Source organism: Rhinoraja longicauda, chromosome 1, assembly GCF_053455715.1.
Source record: "Rhinoraja longicauda isolate Sanriku21f chromosome 1, sRhiLon1.1, whole genome shotgun sequence".
In the NCBI taxonomy this organism is placed as follows: domain Eukaryota; kingdom Metazoa; phylum Chordata; class Chondrichthyes; order Rajiformes; family Arhynchobatidae; genus Rhinoraja; species Rhinoraja longicauda.
The window spans coordinates 127,984,660-128,005,436 of record NC_135953.1 but is presented as its reverse complement, the minus strand read 5'-3'; the positions used below and the strand labels follow the sequence as shown (position 1 = coordinate 128,005,436).

General features: G+C 40.2%; 1 protein-coding gene across 4 annotated transcripts in view; it reads right to left on the bottom strand.

The window, feature by feature from the left end:
• Nucleotides 1-20,412, bottom strand: part of LOC144600684 (tryptophan 2,3-dioxygenase-like) — a 34,946-nt gene extending 14,534 nt beyond the window's left edge. For 3 of the 4 annotated variants that reach the window (XM_078412573.1, XM_078412599.1, XM_078412589.1), the window contains exons 1-11: nucleotides 19,283-19,342; nucleotides 16,683-16,782; nucleotides 15,715-15,805; nucleotides 15,250-15,320; nucleotides 12,188-12,315; nucleotides 6,109-6,295; nucleotides 4,809-4,916; nucleotides 4,298-4,409; nucleotides 3,116-3,173; nucleotides 1,816-1,895; nucleotides 1,608-1,698 (exon numbers count right to left, since the gene is read on the bottom strand). In XM_078412573.1, coding sequence (XP_078268699.1) covers nucleotides 1,608-1,698; nucleotides 1,816-1,895; nucleotides 3,116-3,173; nucleotides 4,298-4,409; nucleotides 4,809-4,916; nucleotides 6,109-6,295; nucleotides 12,188-12,315; nucleotides 15,250-15,320; nucleotides 15,715-15,805; nucleotides 16,683-16,782; nucleotides 19,283-19,329 — 1,073 coding nt within the window. In that variant the 5' untranslated portion in view covers nucleotides 19,330-19,342. Of the gene's footprint in view, nucleotides 1-1,607; nucleotides 1,699-1,815; nucleotides 1,896-3,115; nucleotides 3,174-4,297; nucleotides 4,410-4,808; nucleotides 4,917-6,108; nucleotides 6,296-12,187; nucleotides 12,316-15,249; nucleotides 15,321-15,714; nucleotides 15,806-16,682; nucleotides 16,783-19,282; nucleotides 19,343-20,260 lie in introns of those variants that run through there. The other variant, XM_078412581.1, reaches the window with a different exon arrangement.
• Nucleotides 20,413-20,777: the final 365 nt, after the last annotated feature.

Sequence of the window (20,777 nt, the reverse complement as noted above, 5' to 3'; positions counted from 1 at the left end):
TCCTTGAGACATTGAGAGAAAGGCTGTTGCCTTGACACCAGGGCACAAGGTTCTTGATCTCCTTCCTGTGCTCCCTTATCATTATTTGATATCCGGTCAACAATGGTGGTGTCGTCTGCAAATTTGTACATTAAATTAGATTTGTAAAAGGCTGCACAGTCATGGGTGTACAAGGAGTAAAGAAGGGGGCTGTGGATGCAACCTTGAGACGCACCAGTGTGGAGGGTTATCACAGAGGATGATTTGTCCCCCATCCTCACTGATTGGTATAAGAAAATAACTGCAGATGCTGGTACAAATCGAAGGTATTTATTCACAAAATGCTGGTCAGGCAGCATCTCAGGAGAGAAGGGTCTCGACCCGAAACGTCACCCATTCCTTCTCTCCTGAGATGCTGCCTGACCTGCTGAGTTACTCCAGCATTTTGTGAATAAATATCCTCACCGATTTGGGTCTGTTGGTCAGGAAGTCGAGGATCCAGTTGCAAAGATGTGTGCTGACACCATGTCCCGCAAGTTTAGTGATAAGCTCAGATGGTATAATGGTGTTAATGGCGGAGCTGTAGTCTATGAATAAGAGTCTGAAGTTGGTGACTCGCTTATCCAGGTGTTCCAGAGATGAGTGTAGGGCCAGGGCGATGGCATCGTCCGTGAACCTGTTGTGGCAGTAGGTTAACTGCAGTGGGTCAAGGCTACTGGTAGACTGGATTTAATGCGTTCCATAACTAGCCCCTCAAAACATTTCATGGTGGTTTATGTCATGGCCACTGGAGTCATTTAGGCATGAATTTGCTGCTGCTCGTGTGTGCACTAATGATTTTGAAGTTGAAGTTCAGACATTAAAAAAACTTCCATAGTTTGGCAAGGCAACACGTTGAGAAGTTGCCAAATCGGCAAAAAGAATCCAATTTTTTTTTTGAGAATGGCACCATGCAGATGAATAAAAGGTGGTGAGTTTAGAGTTTGGCAATAAATAGAATACATTTCCATGTCAAAACTGATCATGTAACCAAAGCAATTTGTTGGGGTTAGGTTGATTATCCCCATAATAAAAGGTCACAACTTCAACTCTGAAAATACATTGACAAAAAAATTGGGTGGTATCTACAATGGATGACAGAACCAGCAGTAACTGTGCAAGCAATGAATGGATGAATTTTGAGAGAACTTGTGGTTATCAGTTGAAATGAATGTTGCATTATTCAGCTGTGGGAAGGAAAGCTAATTGGAAATAGATAGTATAAATAGAGGGTGTGGGAAGGAACCGAAGATAGACACAAAATGCTGGGGTAACTCAGTGGGACAGGTAGTATCTCTGGAGAGAAGGAATGGGTGCCGTTTCGGGTCGAAGAAGGGTTATACAATCAGTGATGATTTCCTGTAATATCACAGTATAGATAACCAGAATTGAGAGGCAGTTCAGACAAGTGCTAAGAAATTGGCCACACTTAATTCTTCTGGGAAAATGAGGGATTGTTTTATCAAGGGGGGGGGGAGATGTTATGTTAGAATTAATATTTATTTATAGATATAGTCATTCGATCAGAGTTCTGGCAGTTTTCCACGGCAGCTTTGGGAGGCCAAGGAAATGGTTGTCCTCTAACTTACCTCATGGTAGAACGTAAATATTGATAGCCAGACGATCCACCAGTGCCCGCTTTACCACCAATCATCCTTTGCACCATACAAACATGGTTATCTTAGAGAAAACAAGAAGAAGTTACAACAGGAAAGGCACAAAAGATTTATTTTTAATTACATTGTGTTTTTATGCATCTTATGTGATTAGATATAGTTGGAAGGATTACTAACTTACATCTCCATTTAGTCATAAGTGCATCAATGTCCATGAGGGAATTCAGTAACTGGAATGGCACCTGGAAACGTGGTTCTTCTCTGGAGATTTAGAAGTAAATGATTGAGTTATTTTCACTATTTAATTTATTTCCATTTTAAATTCAATCTTGAGTTCTGAAGCCATGCACCAGAAGATAATAAAAGATGCAAATTGGGCAGGAGATCAGCCTGCATCTCCCTGCAGGAATCCGCATGAAAATCCTGGGCATAACGATGGAGAATTACACCACACAAGTTCAGCTGGCTCATTGTAGTTCAGTTCTTTGGTCAAACTGTCCAAAGAATCAAAGCATAAAGCACTTTCCTCATTGACAGGCTTCTACCCCTGCATCAAATACCCACATTTCTCACCCACATTTTCTTTAGTACGTACTAGACTAATTTTCCCTATTGGCAAGATTAAGAAACTAATGATCATCAGCTCAAATTCTACACCTCATCCATAAATCAATTTGGCTTTATAATAGGCAAGAGTTTATACTATACTTTCTTAACATTAACCAGGTTGAACGTTATAGACAATATAGTCCCCACCGTAAACATTCCCAAGTTGGGATATAGAAACATATGCAGTAGTCATCTTATCTGAATCATCTCAACATTATGCAGAGGCTATCCAGATTTCCTTTTGTAATTTATTGGAAATTGGAGTAACAAGGTTAATAATGGCATTTCTGAGAGTTTTCACTTAAGTTGTGGTTAATTATCAGAACCATCCGAAAGTTAAACCCTTATTGCTTTCTCACTTATTCTAAATTTCATATCAGGATTCATACGGCAAATATTATGACAGGCAATGCTTGTGTATTGTGATTAACAACATTGTTGAACTATGGTCCATCTGTTGCAGCATGTATTCCTTTTGGATGAAAATAACTAATTCCATGCTTACAGGAAGAATGTGCAGAGAACTTACAATACAATACAATACAATACAATATATCTTTATTGTCATTGTACAGGGGTACAACGAGATTGGGAATGCGCCTCCCATACGATGGTCCATTAGCTTCTTTTTCATGCTTATTATGGTGTCTACTGAATATTATGTTTACATACGGCATCTGTTGTGCTGCTGCAAGTAAGAATTTCATTGTTCTGTTTGACAATAAAGCACTCTTGACTCTCTAGTGGAGGTACATTAGCAAGGGATCCAACCTTGTACAATAACCTAAAGTTGATTAAATCAGAGGTTATTGAGATCCGCCAATCCATCTAAACCACTCAGCTTCCCCCCTTATCATTCAGATTCTACTAACCTGTAGAAGTAGATCATGAGGCCCCCCTGCAATGCCTTGTAAGATATTCTCCTTTCACCTGAAGAGAAAAATCATACTTTTGTTGAAGTTGGAACCCACACAAACACCTAGAAACCCGACCAGTTTGCACCTCCTTTCATGATTCATGGAGTCACAGAGAGATGCAGTGCAGAAGCAGGTCCTTCGGCCCATCGAATCTACACCAACCATCAATCATCCACTTATGCTAATCATGCATTAATCCTATTTTTTTAGTTTCTCAACATTCGCATCAACTATGACTTTTACATTACAACCTTTAAAGAGACACGGGCAGGTATATGAAAATGAAGGGTTTAGACCAAGGGTTAGGGGAATATACAGGCAAATGGGAATGCTCAGTATGCCAATTGGTCAGCCTGGACAAGGAACCAAAAGGCCTGTTTCCTTTCCACACAGTTCTATAACTATGAATCTATATCTCCACACAAATTCTACCACTCACCTACATACTAGGGACAGTTTACAGCAGGCAATTAACTTAGCAAGCCACACAACTTTAGGACATGGATGCCGATGACGGCAAATATAGATGTTGCCTTTTGGACTTCAGCAAAGCATTTGACAAGGTTCCACATGATAGGCTGCTCTGGAAGCTTAGATCGCATGGAATCAAGGAGAGATTGCTGAATGGATAGAAAATTTGCTTCATGGAAGGAAGCAGAGGGAGATGGTGGAAGGTTGTTTTTTGGACTGGAGGCCTATGACTAGTGGTGTGCCTCAGGGATCGGTGCTAGGCCCATTGCTCTTTGCTCAATGATTTGGACAAGAATGTGCAAGGCATGACTGTAGATGACACTAACATGGGTTGTTTCGTAGATAGTTAAAATGGTATCAAAAATTACAGCAGGATCTTGATCAGCTGGGTAAGTGGATTGAAGAATGGTTAATGGAGTTTAATGCAGATAACTGCATGAGGGGTTGGATTTGGGGACATTAAACAAAGGTGGGACCTTCACAGTGAAGTTGAAGGGCTCTGGAGAATGTTGTAGAGCAGAATGATTTAGAAGCTCAGGTATATAGTTCCTTGAAAGTGGTGTCACAGGCAGATGTTGTGATCAAGAAGGCTTTTGGCACATTGGCCTTCATCATCAGGGTATTGAGCATACAAGGTGGGAGGTTATGTTACAATTTTATCTATACCTTTACTCAACAAATGTTCATGACGTTTCTCATCAAACAGTGATGTGAGCACTTCCTTGCGTTTGTGCAGTTCCAAGAGCATATCTTCCTTCTCCTCAAATGCAGGTTTTGACTTTTGAAAAACAGAAAAACTGTCCAATAGCTCACCATTTTAAGATTAAAAATTACTTTCTGCTTTAAAAATGGTTTTCTCTTCAGTTAACAAGAAATATAAGTTTACAAATGTTTCCAAAGTAGGAAATGTTCTATAAAATCATAGCACTGTAAAAGATCATTACATTTTAATCTTTATGTTCATTAAAATGGTTTCCACATTACTCACTATATTGAATATTTATCTAATCATTTCTCATTTGTATAATTAAAATGTTCAATTATTTTCTCAGTTTAAATTATGCAACAATGTACATTTGTTTTAGAGAAAGTCGACCAAATGCACTTTGTTTTATTAGCATGCACATGAACGTGTTCTGCAACCCTGCCCTGCTTTAAATCCGATGGTGAAAGTTACCTGAATATCTGTAAATTCATCTCTCAGTCCTCTGTCAATGCTGATTTTCAATTTGCCCCAGAAATCAAACCCATCTGGTTCAAGTCCAGGAGTTCTCTCTAGCCATTGCTGAAGAAAATAAATTGGTTAAAAAAAATTGATGTTGAAGATTCCACTCACATTCCAGAATACAAAAATCTCGTCACCAAGTGGGACAGCCAAGAAACGGGTGGTTCGGCCCACTACACCCCTACCAACCATCATGAATATCCACAGCAATCCCACTTGCTTGCATTAATTCCATATGATATAATACGATACCATAGACGTTTATTTATCCCAGGAGGGAAATTGATCTTCCAACAATCATAAAACACAAAATACAGTAAACATGAAATTAAAGTGACGAGTGGAAAGGCTTGGGGGATGTGCATAGATTGAGGAGGTGGGGGGTGGGGGTGGGGGGTGGGGTGGTCAGTCCCCCCACGACAGAAGGGGGACAAGTTGTAATGTTTGATAGCCACAGGGAAGAAGGATGGCCTGTGGCGTGCTGTCCTGCAAGGGTCTCTTGTGGCATTCTGTCCTGCAATTTAATTTTAATCTTTATGTTCATATCCCTCTTGCCTTGCTCATTCAAGCACCTGCCCAGTAACAAATGTTGTTACTGTTTCTGTCTCCACCAACTCCTCAGGCAGTTCATTCCAGATACCAATTATTTACAAGGATTTGCCTTTCAGATTCCTTTTAAATCTTCTCCCCCTCACCTCAAACTAAGTAGACTTTTGTTCCATGGGAAATTACACGTTCTCTATCTTACCTATGCCTCCCATATCCCTCTACTGTGTCTCCTCTCAGCCTCCTTTGTTCCATGGAAAGCAGACGTGAAGGGCCTACTCCTACACCTATTTTCTATGTTTCTATGACCTCCTTCAATGTCATGATGAAATATATTATTCTAAATGTGTTAATTGATCGAAGGCTATTCCAGTTCAGCATTTCACCATTGCTGCTTAAGATGTGAAACAGAAGTCCCCAGCTCATCAGTTTTTGTCAGATCAGATCCAATTTGGCCTATATATGAATCTAGGCCCGCAATAATGAAGAAGAATTTACCATTCATTTAGGGATTGTTAGTTTCTGGAAATAAATGCAGCCACATCTTGTGATACCAAGATTCCAGGAAGGGGCAAGTACAGTCCTATAACACTTTTGTGAGGATTCGTGGCCAAATATTTGCCCTCAATCAACAGAGCACAGAGCAATTGTTGACATCAAATGTGCCCTGCAAAATCATTGAATGGTATCTGAATATTTTAAATACCTCAACTAGCAGCAAGAGTGTAGGTTCCAGCTCAGATCGAAGTAGTAACTCATTCTCCTTCCCTTTGAAGTTGTCCCTGTAGTGTTTTCTGTTGTATGGAATGCGCAGATTCTCTGGAACTCCAATCTTATTCTCCAGAAGGCGAAATTGCAGGCTCTGAAATCCAGATGCAGGTACTAAATAATTTCTTCAAAAACAAATGACAGCAAGTGATTAGTGTGTCACATGTATTGTGGGGGGGGAAAAAAGAAAATTCAGTGCAAACTACAATCTTTTTTTTATACATTATATACAAATGTACTGGTATGATAACTGGCAAGTGTATCTATCAGTCATCTTCATGGAGATTAAAAAACCACAAGCAGGAAACACGTATTTTGCACAATCCAGTAACCACAAGCGGACATTGGTATTGAGATATAAATCATAGATATTGGGATATAAATCATTTTACATTCGCTTTTTTTTCAGTTCTTCGATTCCCCCCTTGTATCCAAAGACAATTAAAAGACTATCGCAAGCCTTTCTGCAATATCCATCCCCAATTCCACCAGCAACTGAGGTTCATCCAATCCAGACATTGTGGTTTAAGCAAAGCCAGTCCTTCTACTATCCTTTATCCTTATTGTACTCAGCCACTTTCTCTCCTGCCCCTTCTACTGACATGTGCAGGAAGGAATTGCAGATGCTGGTTTAAACCGAAGATAGACACAAAAAGCTGGAGTAGCTCAGCGGGACAGGCGGCATCTCTGGAGAGAAAGAATGGGTGACATTTCGGGTCGAGACCCTTCTTCAGACTAGTTAGGGATAAGGGAAACGAAAGATATAGATGGTGATGTGGAGATATAAAGAACAATGAATGAAAGGTATGCAACAAAGTAACGGTGATAGAGGAAACAGGCCATTGGGCTGACTCAACAAACAGCTAACAATGGTCTGTTTCCTCTATCGTCGTTATCTTTCATTCATTGTTCTTTATCCTTCTACTGACATGTTGACTTCAGAATCATTCTGCCCAGAAAAATAGTATGAAGTACTCATCTCAAAATACATGCTATTTTCAATTCCATATTGATATCTTCTTTATTCCAAATTGGCTCCTTTCTTACTATTACCAAATGCTTACTGTTTAAAGCCTGTGGAAGACTTTAGCATTCCATTTTATGTTCACCTCCATTCTCTTTCATGATGTCTCCATGCTCATCTCAACCTCAGAGATCATTATGTTCAGCCTGGTTCTCACTGGAGTTATTCACCTGACCTGCACCATGCATAACTTTTCTTTCTTCCCATGTCATCCAGGCAACACCTTTACCACCCCCATCATAAACTGGGGATTTATCAGAAACATTTGCTCTTTAAAGTCACACATTGATCAATTATAGGTTTAGTAATATTTGGTTTAGTACAGTATATCCTGGCCAGATCCCAGATATAGTCCAGAAACAGGCCATTGTCCCAACAGTCCATGTGTTCCAGTGTAGGTTTACTAGGTTAATTCCCAGAATGGCGGGACTGTCATATGTTGAAAGACTGGAGCGACTAGGCTTGTATACACTGGAATTTAGAAGGATGAGAGGGGATCTTATCAAAATATATAAGATTATTAAGGGGTTGGACACGTTAGAGACAGGAAACATGTTCCCAATGTTGGGGGAGTCCAGAACCAGGGGCCACAGTTTAAGAATAAGGAGTAGGCCATTTAGAACAGAGATGAGGAAAAACTTTTCAGTCAGAGAGTTGTAAATCTGTGGAATTCACTGCCTCAGAAGGCAGTGGGGGCCAATTCTCTGAATGCATTCAAGAGAGAGCTAGATAGAGCTCTTAAGGATAGCGGAGTCAGGGGTTATGGGGAGAAGGCAGGAACAGGGTACTGATTGAGAATGATCAGCCATGATCACATTGAATGGTGGCACTGGCTCGAAGGGCCAAATGGGCTCCTCCTGCACCTATTGTCTAAGTCTCTTCCTGACATTTTTGGTATAATGGTTTTAATATAATTCTTGTAAACCTTCGCTGCACCCATTCCAGTACCTCACCATTTTTAGAAAATGTAGCAGCATAACTTGACTGCCTTTATATTCTGTTGTCTGGAGGTAACCCCCAAATGTTGCTTTGTTGTTTTAAGGCCTTGCTAATCTGTGGCATTTGTGCTCATTGGCCTATTTGTAATTCAAGATCCCTTTATTACTCCATTCCATCTAAATTCCATAAAATAATTCCTATTTTCCTCAAAATTTATGTTGTACCTCCTCCTCACCCCTCCCCATTTTAACCAAAACCTTCTTATCTTATCATCACTGTTTCTCAGGTATACTTCCACCAAAATTTGACCCACCTCATTCCCCCCCAAAACCAGACATGAAGTGTGAGGTGATGTATTTTGATGATTAAAAAGTTTGACACATAATGAATAGAAGGTGCCTTAAGATGCATTGAGGACTCTTGTGTAAGTTCAAAGATCCCTGAATGGTTGTACCACAGGTAAGCAAATGAAGGAGAGAAGTAACGGGTTATTTGCCTTCACTGGCTGTCGTATAGAACACAATAGCAAGGAGGTTGTGATGAAAAAATAAAATGGTGTATTATGAGTTTCGCTTGTAAATACACTATTGTAAGGACATAATTGCAATGTCGAGAATGTAGATGAGATTAACCAGATTGTTGCTTGGGTTGGAGTTTTTCAGTTATAAGGATAAACGGGATTTGTTTTCCTTGGAAGAGAGGAGACTTGGGACACCTGACTGAGATATGCAAAATTATGAAGGGCATAAATAAGGTAGATAGTGAGGAACTTTACCACCATGGCAATGGAGACTAAAACCAGGGGCATGGATTTTAGGTGAGGGATGGGAGATTTAATCGGGATCCTTGGAAATATTTTTTTTACCCATCGCATGGTTGGATGTGCAGTATGGAATGTGGAACACACTGCTGAGGGGATAATGGGAGACAAAGGCCTTACAACATCCAAGAAATTAGAATTGTGCATTTGAACTGCCAAGGCACGATAGGTAAATGGGATTAATGTAGTTGGGTGCTCAATAGTCAGCATGGAAATGGTGGACTGAAGAGTTAATTTCTATGCTGGATGATCACACAAAAAGCTGGAATAACTCAGCAGGACAGGCAGCATCTCTGGAGAGAAAGAATGGGTTACATTTCAGGTCGAAAACCTTCTTCAGACTAAGGGTCTGCCTGTCCCATTGAGTTACTCCAGCATTTTGTGTCCATCTTCGTTTAAACCCAGCATCTGCAGTTCTTTCCTACACATTTCTATGCTGTATGATTCTACAACCCTAACATCTTATCCCGAACCTCACGTGCTCCAGTTGCCCTCGTGCTAGAAATCTTGACATTGAGTTTATGCAGTTTGTGTCTCTTCTTCCAAACGTGATTCCCCAGGAAACAAAACCAATCCGAAAATTCTCAAATGTTAGAGGAATTACAAGTAAAACCTTTTAGATGCCCTTCCATGGAATCTTTATTCACTCTTCCAAACGCTTGTTCAATTGTTACTCTACAAAAACCCAACCTTTTTCTTTTTATTTACATTCTTTTTCTTTTCACTTTAAGGTAGAAGCATTAGTTGGAAAGCTGCTGCACTTTGTATGAAGTCTCTACTCTGCAATCTTTTGTCCTTTAGCCCAAGTTGTTTTGTAAAAAATCAAATTGGCACTCCTTCCCACCACTTCACACAGTTAGAAACATAGAAACGTAGAAAATAGGTGCCATTCGGCCCTTCGAGCCAGCACCGCCATTCAATATGATCATGGCTGATCATCCAAAATCAGTACCCAGTTCCGGCTTTTTCCCCATATCCCTTGAGTCCCTTAGCCCTAAGAGCTAAATCTAACTCCCACATTTACCTAACTTCAACATTTGCATTTAGATGCAATTGCATACACTCTAAGCGAACACAATCTCAAGAACTGTTCTCCTGGATTATTCCGTTTAGAAGTAACTTTATTATAAAGACGTATCCAAAGACGTACAGGTATGTAGGTTAATTGGCTGGGTAAATGTAAAAATTGTCCCTAGTGGGTGTAGGATAGTGTTAATGTACGGGGATCACTGGGCGGCACGGACTTGGAGGGTCGAAAAGGCCTGTTTCCGGCTGTATATATATGATATGATGATATGATATGATAATTATTGAATTACCTCTCAGATTGTCATCTTTTTCAATTTGCTTCTCAGCCAATCTGCATTAAACTCTGCTCAGGTTAACCAGAACCAAAATCCCCACACATTTTCAGTGTCAGATAATTTAATCAAATATAATGTTTTTGTATTACATTTGAGGCACAAAGCCCTATTAAGGTCTGAGCATGGTACAGCTTTCAATTGAAGATAGACATAAAGTGCTGGAGCAACTCAATGGGTCAGGCAGCACCTTTGGACAAAAAGGATGGGTGACGTTCTTCAGACTCCGAAGAAGGGTTCTGAAGAAGTCTGAACAAGGGTTCCTACCCAAAACATCACCCATCCTTTTTCTCCAGAGATGCTGCCTGACCCACTAAGTTACTCTTTGTGCCTATCTTCGGTATAAGCCAGCATCTGCAGTTCATAAGGTCATAAGTGATGGGAGCAGAATTAGGACGTTCGGCCCATCAAGTCAGCCATTCAATCATGGCTGATCTATCTCTCCCTCCTAACCCCACTCTCCTGTCTTCTCCCCATAACCCCTGACACTCGGACTAATCAAGAATCTATCTCTGCCTTAAAAATATCCATTGACGGCCTCCACTGCTTTCTGTGGCAAAGAATTCCACAGATTTGCCACCCTCTGACTAAAGAAATTCCTCCTCATCTTCCAAAATGAATGTCCATCTAATTCTGAGGCCAGGCTCTCCCACTAGTGGAAACATCCTCTCCACATCCACACTATCCAAGCCTTTCCCTGTTCGGTAAGTTTCAGTGATATCCCCCCTCATCCTTCTAAACTCCAGCGAGCACAGGCCCAGTGCCATCAAACACACAACATATGAGTACAGGCCCAGTGCCATTAAAGGTTCCTTTCTACATTGCTTTCAATTGTATGTCTCATTTGAAAGCTGAGCCATGGAGAGGTCTGGGGAGATTAAAGAAGCTACAACTTGGATACCAGATTTCCAGTGGACCCCCCTGCACAATTTCCGCCCATTGCTGTTAAGAAATTCTGTATGTCTGGCTATCTGGTGAATGAAAATACTTAGCATGGCTGAAAATGTTACTTCCCCAAACTTTGAGGAGCTTGCACAACTCCTCAAACATGTGCCATTTTCTACCCAAGGATAGACAAGGACACCAGACCCTTCATTATTGGGACTTCCTTTCTTTAGTTTTTTTATTTTTCGTTTTAGAGATACAGCGCGGAAACAGGCCCTTCAGGCCACCGGGTCCTCGCCGACCAGCGATCCCCGCATAGTAACACTATCCTACACAGACAGGGTTAATATGCGGGGATCACTGGTCACTACGAGGGACATTTTTTACATTTACCAAGCCAATTAACCAAACCTGTATGTCTTTGGAGTGCGGGAGGAAACTGAAGATCTCAGAGAAAACCCACGCGGTCAAGGGGAGAACGTACAAACTCCGTATAGACAGAACACGTAGTTAGGATTGAACCCAGGTCTCCGACGTTGCAAGTGCTGTAAGGCAGCAACTCTACCGCTGTGCCACCGTGCCACCCATTCCCTTTCATTAGATAACTTGGGGCATGATTAATCGGTCCAACAGCACCAACATGTGTTTCTCCAATTGGCAACTGCTGAAGACATGGGACAAAATGTCCCTGGAATCATCCCAGAGCTCCCAGTGAGCAATGATTTCATTTAGTCATTGTATCCATGGCATTCAGTTATTCCTGTGGCAAAAAAAATCAGAAAAACCCATCGTTATGTGTTCTTCACTATGGCTCTATCTTCAATCTTTCTCTTACACGGAGACCTCAATTAAATAGATACTAGTGTGTGGAAGGTGAAAATGTTCAGTGAAATGACAAATAACAAAGGGTTTTGTGTCCAAGTTCAGATGTATTGTGAATTACTTTTGCTTTGTTCTGTTCCAACTAATAATTGTAAAAGTGTTCTACCTGAAATCAAAGAAATCCAAAGCTGTCATTGTCTCCAAAACTGCAAACTGGTCCACCAGGAGTTTAAGTATCATTGCAATTCGATGAATTCTTGAAACAACTTTCAACATATTTCTTTCATCTCTTACCTGAAACACAGTTTTTTTCCATGGATTATAATTCAATATTCCGTTAAAAATGATAAAACTGAAATGCCAAACTCCCAATGCCAAAGAACAAATAAAACCAATATAAAAAGATACAGGAATGTCTCAAAGTTACTAAATGGTTAGAAACATTTTCTAGCTTTACTTCTGTGTTGTTCTTATTGGATTATGAGTTCTGATTGGTTTTCAGCTTTGAAGAAAGAATAAACAAAGATGAGCGCTTTCTCACAAGTGGCGAAAGTCATGATACCGATTAACATTTAGACGCTGTGAGTGTAAATTTCAGGAAAGTTGTTCTGCAATGACATTCATGGCACCAACTTTGCAGAGAAATACTTGCAGCTGCCACTTCTCCTTGAGCAAGTTCTAGCAATCTTGGGATATCTGTACATCAACACAGAAATCCCAAGCCTGCTTATAGCAGACAGTGAGGCATTTTGTTCGTGTTGTTGTGGCATTTCTCCACAACTGAAAGTGGTGATTCCACTGTAAGAATAGGCACAAGGTCGGATTCAATGCAAGTTATTCTCCATTGACTTCAATGCAAGATGACAGCAGGGGAATAAGGAGTTAGTACTGTTTTTCTTTCAATTAATTACTAATTACTAATTTCCTTTTTTTTAAAGTGTTTAGACCTTTTATTTGTCAATTATTGACCTCTACATCTTTCTAATAGCTTTGGAATGTTTTGGAATATCAGAAACAGCCTTAACCCTCATTTAACCAGGAGCTGTGGCTTAGGCACCACCCGACAAACTTTTTCAGCAATTTGTGTGAGTGATGGTTAGACAATAGACAATAGGTAGAGGAGTAGGCCATTCGGCCCTTCGAGCCAGCACCGCCATTTAATGTGATCATTGCTAATCATTCTCAATCAGTACCCCGTTCCTGCTTTCTGCCCATACCCCCTCACTCTGCTATCCTTAAGAGCTCTATCTAGCTCTCTCTTGAATGCATTCAGAGAACTGGCCTCCACTGCCTTCTGAGGCAGAGAATTCCACAGATTTACAACTCTCTGACTGAAAAGGTTTTTCCTCATCTCCGTTCTAAATGGCCTACCCCTTATTCTTAAACTGTGGCCCCTTGTTCTGGACTCCCCCAACATTGGGAACACGTTTCCTGCCTCTAACGTGTCCAACCCATTAATAATCTTATACGTTTCGATAAGATCTCCTCTCATCCTTCTAAATTCCAGTGTATACAAGCCTAGTCGCTCCAGTCTTTCAACATATGACAGTCCGGCCATTCCGGGAATTAACCCAGTAAACCTACGCTGCACGCCCTCAATAGCAAGAATATCCTTCCTCAAATTGGCTCCTTCATATGATTTATGTTGTTGAAGGCTCTGCAGCTAAATGGGGCTTTGCTATTGAAGATCTGGTTGCCTGCAGGTTGCCATTGAAGGAGCCACACCTGGTGAGTATACACAGATTGCGCAGAGGACAGATGCTGTTTAAGGTCAAGTATTAGAACATGGTCAAAAACCTGCCGAATTATCAAAGAATCTGTTGTTGTTTAGGGAAAGAAACATAGAAACATGGAAACCTGGAATAGAGGTGCAGGAGTAGGCCATTCGGCCCTTCGAGCCAGCACCGCCATTCAATACGATCATGGCTGATCATCCTAAATCAGTACCCCCTTCCTGCTTTTTCCCCATATTCCTTGATTCTGCTAACCCTAAGAGCTACATCTAACTCTCTCTTGAAAACATCTAGTGAATTGGCCTCCACTGCCTTTTGTGGCAGAGAATTCCACAGATTCACAACTCGCTGGGTGAAAAAGTTTTTCCTCATCTCAGTCCTAAATGGCCTACCCCTTATTCTTAAACTGTGACCCCTGGTTCTGGACTCCCACAACATCAGGAACATTTTTCCTGCATCTAGACTGTCCAATCCCTTAAGAATTTTATATGTTTCTATAAGATCCCCTCTCATCCTTCTATATTCCAGTGAATATAAACCTAGTCGATCCAATCTTTCATCATATGTCAGTCCCGCCATCCAGGGAATTAACCTGGTGAACCTACACTGCACTCCCTCAATAGCAAGAATGTCCTTCCTCAAATTAGGAGACCAAAACTGCACACAGTACTCCAGGTACAGTCTCACCAGGGCCCTGTACAACTGCAGTGGGACCTCCTTGTTCCTATACTCAAATCCTCTTGCTATGAAATAAATCATCTATTCAGTGTACTGGAAGTCAATACCGTTCTGTACTTTAGATGTCACAGGACTGGAAGCATGGAATTATTTCTTGAATGCCAGTCTGATTTGAACATCTTCAAACCTTCTGTTATTTCATGAACAAAATGCTTTAAGCATTTAGCATCTAAAAGTAAACATTCTCATGACACAGTATAATCTTGCAACAGGGACACCCCAAGAGATTACAGTTGCTGAAATCTGGAGCTAAAAGCAGACCGGTGGAGTAATAGTGACCGAACAACATCTTTGCAGGCAAAAGGATAGTCGATGTTTCAGGTCATGACAGCATCAGGACAGAGAGTGTGGAAGGAAGATAGTCAGTATAAAGAGGGTGAGACTGAGGCAGGTAGGTACCGGGTAGAACTGGGTGAGGTGGGAGATGATGGGCAGTTGGAGCCCACTGGGGAAAAGGAAAAGGAGAGTTTGAAGACAGAGGCTAGTGGATGAAGCCACTGCAGATGCTGGAATCATGAACAAAACACAAAGTGCTGAAGGAACTCAGCAGGTCAGGCAGCATTAATGGAGGGAATGGGAAGAAGACATTTCAGATCGGGACAGTTCTTTCTTCAGATTGACATGTGACGATAAGTCCTTTGGTAAATTTTACCCATTTATTGTCCCACCAGACATCCATGTAACTATTTAAAAGAAGAAATTACTTCCTCCATCTGCTCTCGTGTACTTAAAATAGGTACCAATGTGAATCACTCACCTGACCATTCTGAAATATATCACGAACTGAATCCAATTCCCAAAGAATCTGCTTGAACCACAATTCATAAGCTGCAATTGGCAAAGACAAATAGAGTTACTAATAATTTACAGAATTAATGCTAAATTAATTCATGGGGCTGCACAGTGGCACTGTGGTAGACTTAGAGCACCAGAGACCCAAGTTCAATCCTGATTAAGGGTGCTGTCTGTACAGAGTTTATACATTCTCCCTATGACTACGTGGGTTTTGTCCAGACGCTCCACTTTCCTCTCACAACGGCATGCAGGTTTGAAGGTTAGTTGACTTCTGTAAAATGTCCCTGGTGTATAGGGTAGAACTAGTGTATGGGTGATAGTAAGTCAGCGTGGACTAAGTGGGCCGAAGGGACCTGTTTCCATGCTGCATCCCTAAACTGAACATTTTGCAGATACCAACTTATTTTTAATAATAAATTGACCTCACCTTGGTGGCTTATAATAAACAGATGTTCATCGTGTATTTTGTTTCCTTCCTTTTCACTCTGTAATTCTTGTGCGTTGATTATTTTATCCAACTTTAATAAAAAAAACAAAAGTATAATTTGAAAGTGTTTTGGAGATTTTTAAAAAGCTAAGAATTCCAACTGTTGTATTCTGTAGCTTCAGTTTATGTTCCCTAATTTCCAGAAAGTACACTACACTGAGGAAGAAAAAGAAATATAGTCAGTCAGAAGGTAACAAAAAAGGCAGTAAAAACCAAAGTAAAAGTGTCAGAGAGCAAAAATGTCAGAGAATTCTCAAATTCATGATCACATTGAATGGCAGTGCTGGCTCGAAGGGCCGAATGGCCTCCTCCTGCACCTATTGTCTATTGAAAGTTCTTGGTCTGGTAGAAAGGCAAAGTATACATGATGGGCCCAATGGTTCCTTCAGAGATGTAACAGTTCCTTGATTCTAATTAACACGTCATGTGTTATACATTGTTATAAACCCTGCATTTCCTGCTTCTATCTCTTATCCAAGATGCACAAATTCACTATTTCGTGCACAGGATGAGGTTTTCCCTGCTGCTTAGGCCATGCCCGTACTTTATACAAGTTCATAAACTCAAGAGCATGAGTTAAAAAACCATTTCATGACATACCACAACCACCTTCAATGCAAGTTTATGGATTCTGTGCAGGACACACGGTACAGTGTTATTTATTTTAGCATTCGTTCTTGTTGGGCAAAGCTAGTGTGTGTGCTTTTGAATTGTGAACTGAAAAAAACTGACTAAGTTACCCACTTTTGCATTAAAACTTGAATAGTTTCTAACATTGAGATATTTTCTTTATCAGACAGGTTTCATCAAAATTTATACAAAAAGTTAGATAAGTAGGCTATATTCGAACAAAGTAAAAAGAGAAAATTCAATAAGGAATAACACAGCAGTAGACTCCTTAAATGTACCTGGAGGTAGTCCCCATATATCAATCCACCTTTACTTGCTTTGTTTGTTCCATCTTGTGATGTGTCATAGTTTTCCTGCATTTCTGAAGGAAATGGATATCTGAAAAATTATGCCACAAGTTACATTGGTAATTAATGGAGTGTTTAACCTGCACAATATCACATCCTGCTAAAATAAGAGATTGTAATTCATTAAACCTTTGACAAGAAAGATCATGGAATTTTTGACCGCATCACATTTGCAATATCGCCCATCGCCACCTCTGCCTCAGCTCACAAGATGCTAACTCTCATGGTTATGTTACTCATAGTGTCATCTATTCCAAAAGTCTCACAGCACATCCTACAAACAGGCACACATCCAAAACTCCTGCAATCTAAATTTTAGTTTTCCCAGATCCTGTTCACACATTGCTCGGGTGCTTCCTTGTCTGTGTTGATGCCTTCATTTTAAATTATTACCATGTTTTTATATATGTTCTTTAGCTCATCCTCTGCCTGTTATGTAACCTCATCCAAATCTATGATCTTACGAGTCTTGCGTGCCCATGTGTTCCAGCACTCTGTCACACCTTCAGCTGTCTAAACACCAAGCTGTGGAAATTTAATTAGTTTAGTTTAGTTTAGTTTAGTTTAGAGGCACATGCCCTTCAGCCCACTGAGTCCATACCAATTAGCGATCTCCGCACACTAACACTATCCTACACACACTAGGGATAATTTACAATTTTACCAAGCCAATTAGCCAGCAAACGTGTACATCTTTAGAGTGTGGGAGGAAATCGGAGCACCTGGAGGAACGTCACACAGGTTACGGGGAGAACGTACAAACTCCGTACAGACAGTTCCTATAGTCAGAATCGAACTCTGGTCTCTGGCGCTGTAAGGCAGCAATTCTACCACTGCACCACCATGCTTCCTGTAATGTTACTGTATTGTGTGAAGTTACGTTGGGTAATAGGATATTTTGTTGCATAATATGGCATTCTACTTTATCGTGTGTTGTTCGTGGATATAAAAATACAGAAACCTATGGAACAAAAGGTGGCTGTTTGATAAGGAGACTAATCTCCTCTTCCAGCTTTCAGTCTGCGTCATTGTGGTGTCAACTACAAGTGTTCCCCCAAGTACTTTTTAAATGTGATGGTTTCTGCCTAAACTACCCTTTGTAATATTAAATTCCACCTTTGTGAGTGAGAATAAAAATCCACCTCTGGATTTATACTTGTTAACTTAAATCTATATTCCCAACTTGTTGACCTTTTCTAATCATCAACAATTGTTCTGGACGAACAATTTTGATGCTATGGACATGAACGCCTATGTTTCCTCAGTTTTGCTCAATTTCTACAGGTGCACCACGTAAAGCATTTTACCTGGATGCATTACAGCTTGATATGGCAATTGTATGAAATTTAGCCCAGTCCATCACACGATCTAGCCTCCGACCCATCAATCGCATCATGCTTTATGCTGCCTCTGAAAATCCGCCAATATAATCAAGGATCTCTCACCCTCCATTCATTTTCTCCTCTCCCCTCTCCCATCAGGCAGATGATACAAAAACTTGAAAGCCGAACAGCCAGATTCAAGAACAACTTCTACCCTGGTGTTATTAGAATCTTGAAAGGACCTTTCATATGCTAAAGAAAAATTCTCAATTGTGCAGTCTATCTTGTTGAGGACTGTGCACTATTTTTTAGGACCTTGCACTATTTTTTTTTTAATCTACACTTTCTCCGTAGTTGTAACACTATATTCTGCAATTTTCTCTTGTGCAATACCTGGTATGCTCACATGTGGTATTTTTTGCCCAGATAGTACTCAAAACAAAGTATTTCACTGTTTCTTGGTACACATGGCAATAATAAACAAATACTAACCAATAAAGGTTCTTTCTATTTATCCTATTCAAGCATCACATAATTCCATGCACTTTAATTAAACTTTCTCGCAGCTTCTTGTTTTCAAAAGGAACCTGCCCCACCCAATCAATTCTTCTTCCAACTTCTCCAAACCGAGCATTATCCTTGTAACCGTTTTCTGCAGCCACTTCAGTAATATCACATCCTTTCTGAAATGTGTAACCATCTCTCCAGCCAAATTAAGTTTTTTTTTCCACAGTTTCACAATTATCTACCAGGTCAGCCAATAAAGGAAAAAAAGGTTTGCTGTATGTAAAATAAGCCTTATCTACCAGCTGTGCTATCTTTAGTGTCAATGGATGTGCAATATTAGTCTTGTGTATTTCTTACACATTCTGAGAAGCTACTACTAATTATGTAACTTCCAGACTATATCAGTTTGTATAGTCAATTATGGTCAATGTAACTATATTCCAAACTATACCTTTCCAGCGTGAAATCCATTAGCTATTTTTCTGTCCATCTGACTATTCCATTGAGATCTTCCAGCATGCCTTGAATTTATTTCTCACCCTCAAAATATTTGTATCATCTGTATACTTCTTAACATGCTCCCTCCAGTTAAGCCATCCATAAGTATGGAAGAAATGGTCACAGAATTCTGCTGTATTTCACATAATAAATAAGGCATCGCAATGTGGGAAATTTAAAATAAAGTAAACGCTATTTACTAACCTTCTGAAAATTCTGATTAACTGAGAGTTGCTCTCCAAAGCGCACATTCTCCCGCCTCTCTTCCCCCTCCCCCCCCCCCACTCCCCCCCCCCCCTCTTCTCTCCCCCTCTCTCTCTCCCTCCCTCCCCTCTCCCCCTCCCTCCCCCCTCCCCCTCCCTTCCCCCTCCTCCTCCCCTCCCTCCCGCCCTCCCCCCCAACACAAAATTGTCATTTGTCTATGCCTGCACTTTTAAGTTCAATCCTTTGCTCTGATTTTTCTCCCAGTTATGCATATTGCAACCTTCAAACATTTATCATCTTGAAACCCTCAAGTGAATCTACATCTATTACACTTTCAGGTAGCATATTCCACATCGCAACTATTTGTTCTAATGTATAAGCCTTGACAAAAGTGTCAGAACAGCTTTCCAGGCTCATTATGTTTCTTTTTTGTATTTCCATTTGAACTTGATATTAAAGCTTGAAATGAAAGTTCATCCAGTTTCCCATTAAGGCCCAAGACAAACACTTCCAGTAAGCTTTTATATCTTAACACTTCGGGTAACGTTAGTTATTACACCTTTAATCGTTTAAACATTTAAAAGTATTGATGCAAATTATGCCAAGGCATCACCGAAACAGAAAATAATCAGTCTTTGTAATTATACATTGCCTTATCACGTCGACAGTCTCAAATTGCTCCATATGAGTTGCTTTTGAACTGTGGTGATTGTAGTGATTGTTATATAAATATTCACATAATCTGAACATTTCCATCTGACAATTACAGCTGCCCGAAACTTTCACGTGAACTTGAAAACAACACGGGTAGCGAGTCAAACTGACCAGTTTTACATTTTATTTTCATTTTCAACAATAGCATTATTGAAGTCCAAAGATGCAGAACTCGCAAAAAAAACATAACATTTAAAACCCAGCGACCCGATCTTAAAGTGCTCGGATTACAATTGTTTTTTTCTTAAATTAGAAGGAATTTACCTTTCTCGGAAGGGACAGCCACTCATGATCCTGCTCCTTCTCCCAAGCCACGCCGATTCCTTTAGGGTTTGTTGAGTTTTTCCTACGAACTTGATGCAAACATTCAACTGTTTTCCTTTTAAAGGGAGTCCCCTTATCTGTCCCGATCAATCAACAGTAGAACTTTGATTTGTGTTGGGAGATCAATTTTACTATGCAAATATTAAGAAAAATAAATTAAACAAACTACAGTCATCGTGCAATGATCGTATGTCTAATTATTGACAGATCTTTTTGCACACACCCTTCCTTTTCCTGACTCTGGTCAAGCCATATGTCAAATAACAAGTGGATGTATTTTTTTATTGTTGTTTCTAAAATATCCCTTTTATGATTATAACGTTCACCATACTATATTGAGAATGAGATGATTTGTGTCGGGCTAAAATAACAGAAATAAATATTACATAAAAGCAAAGGGTCCCACGTACAGTAATCCTAAATAAGTAGGATAATGCCCCCAGCTGGTTGTCTTGTG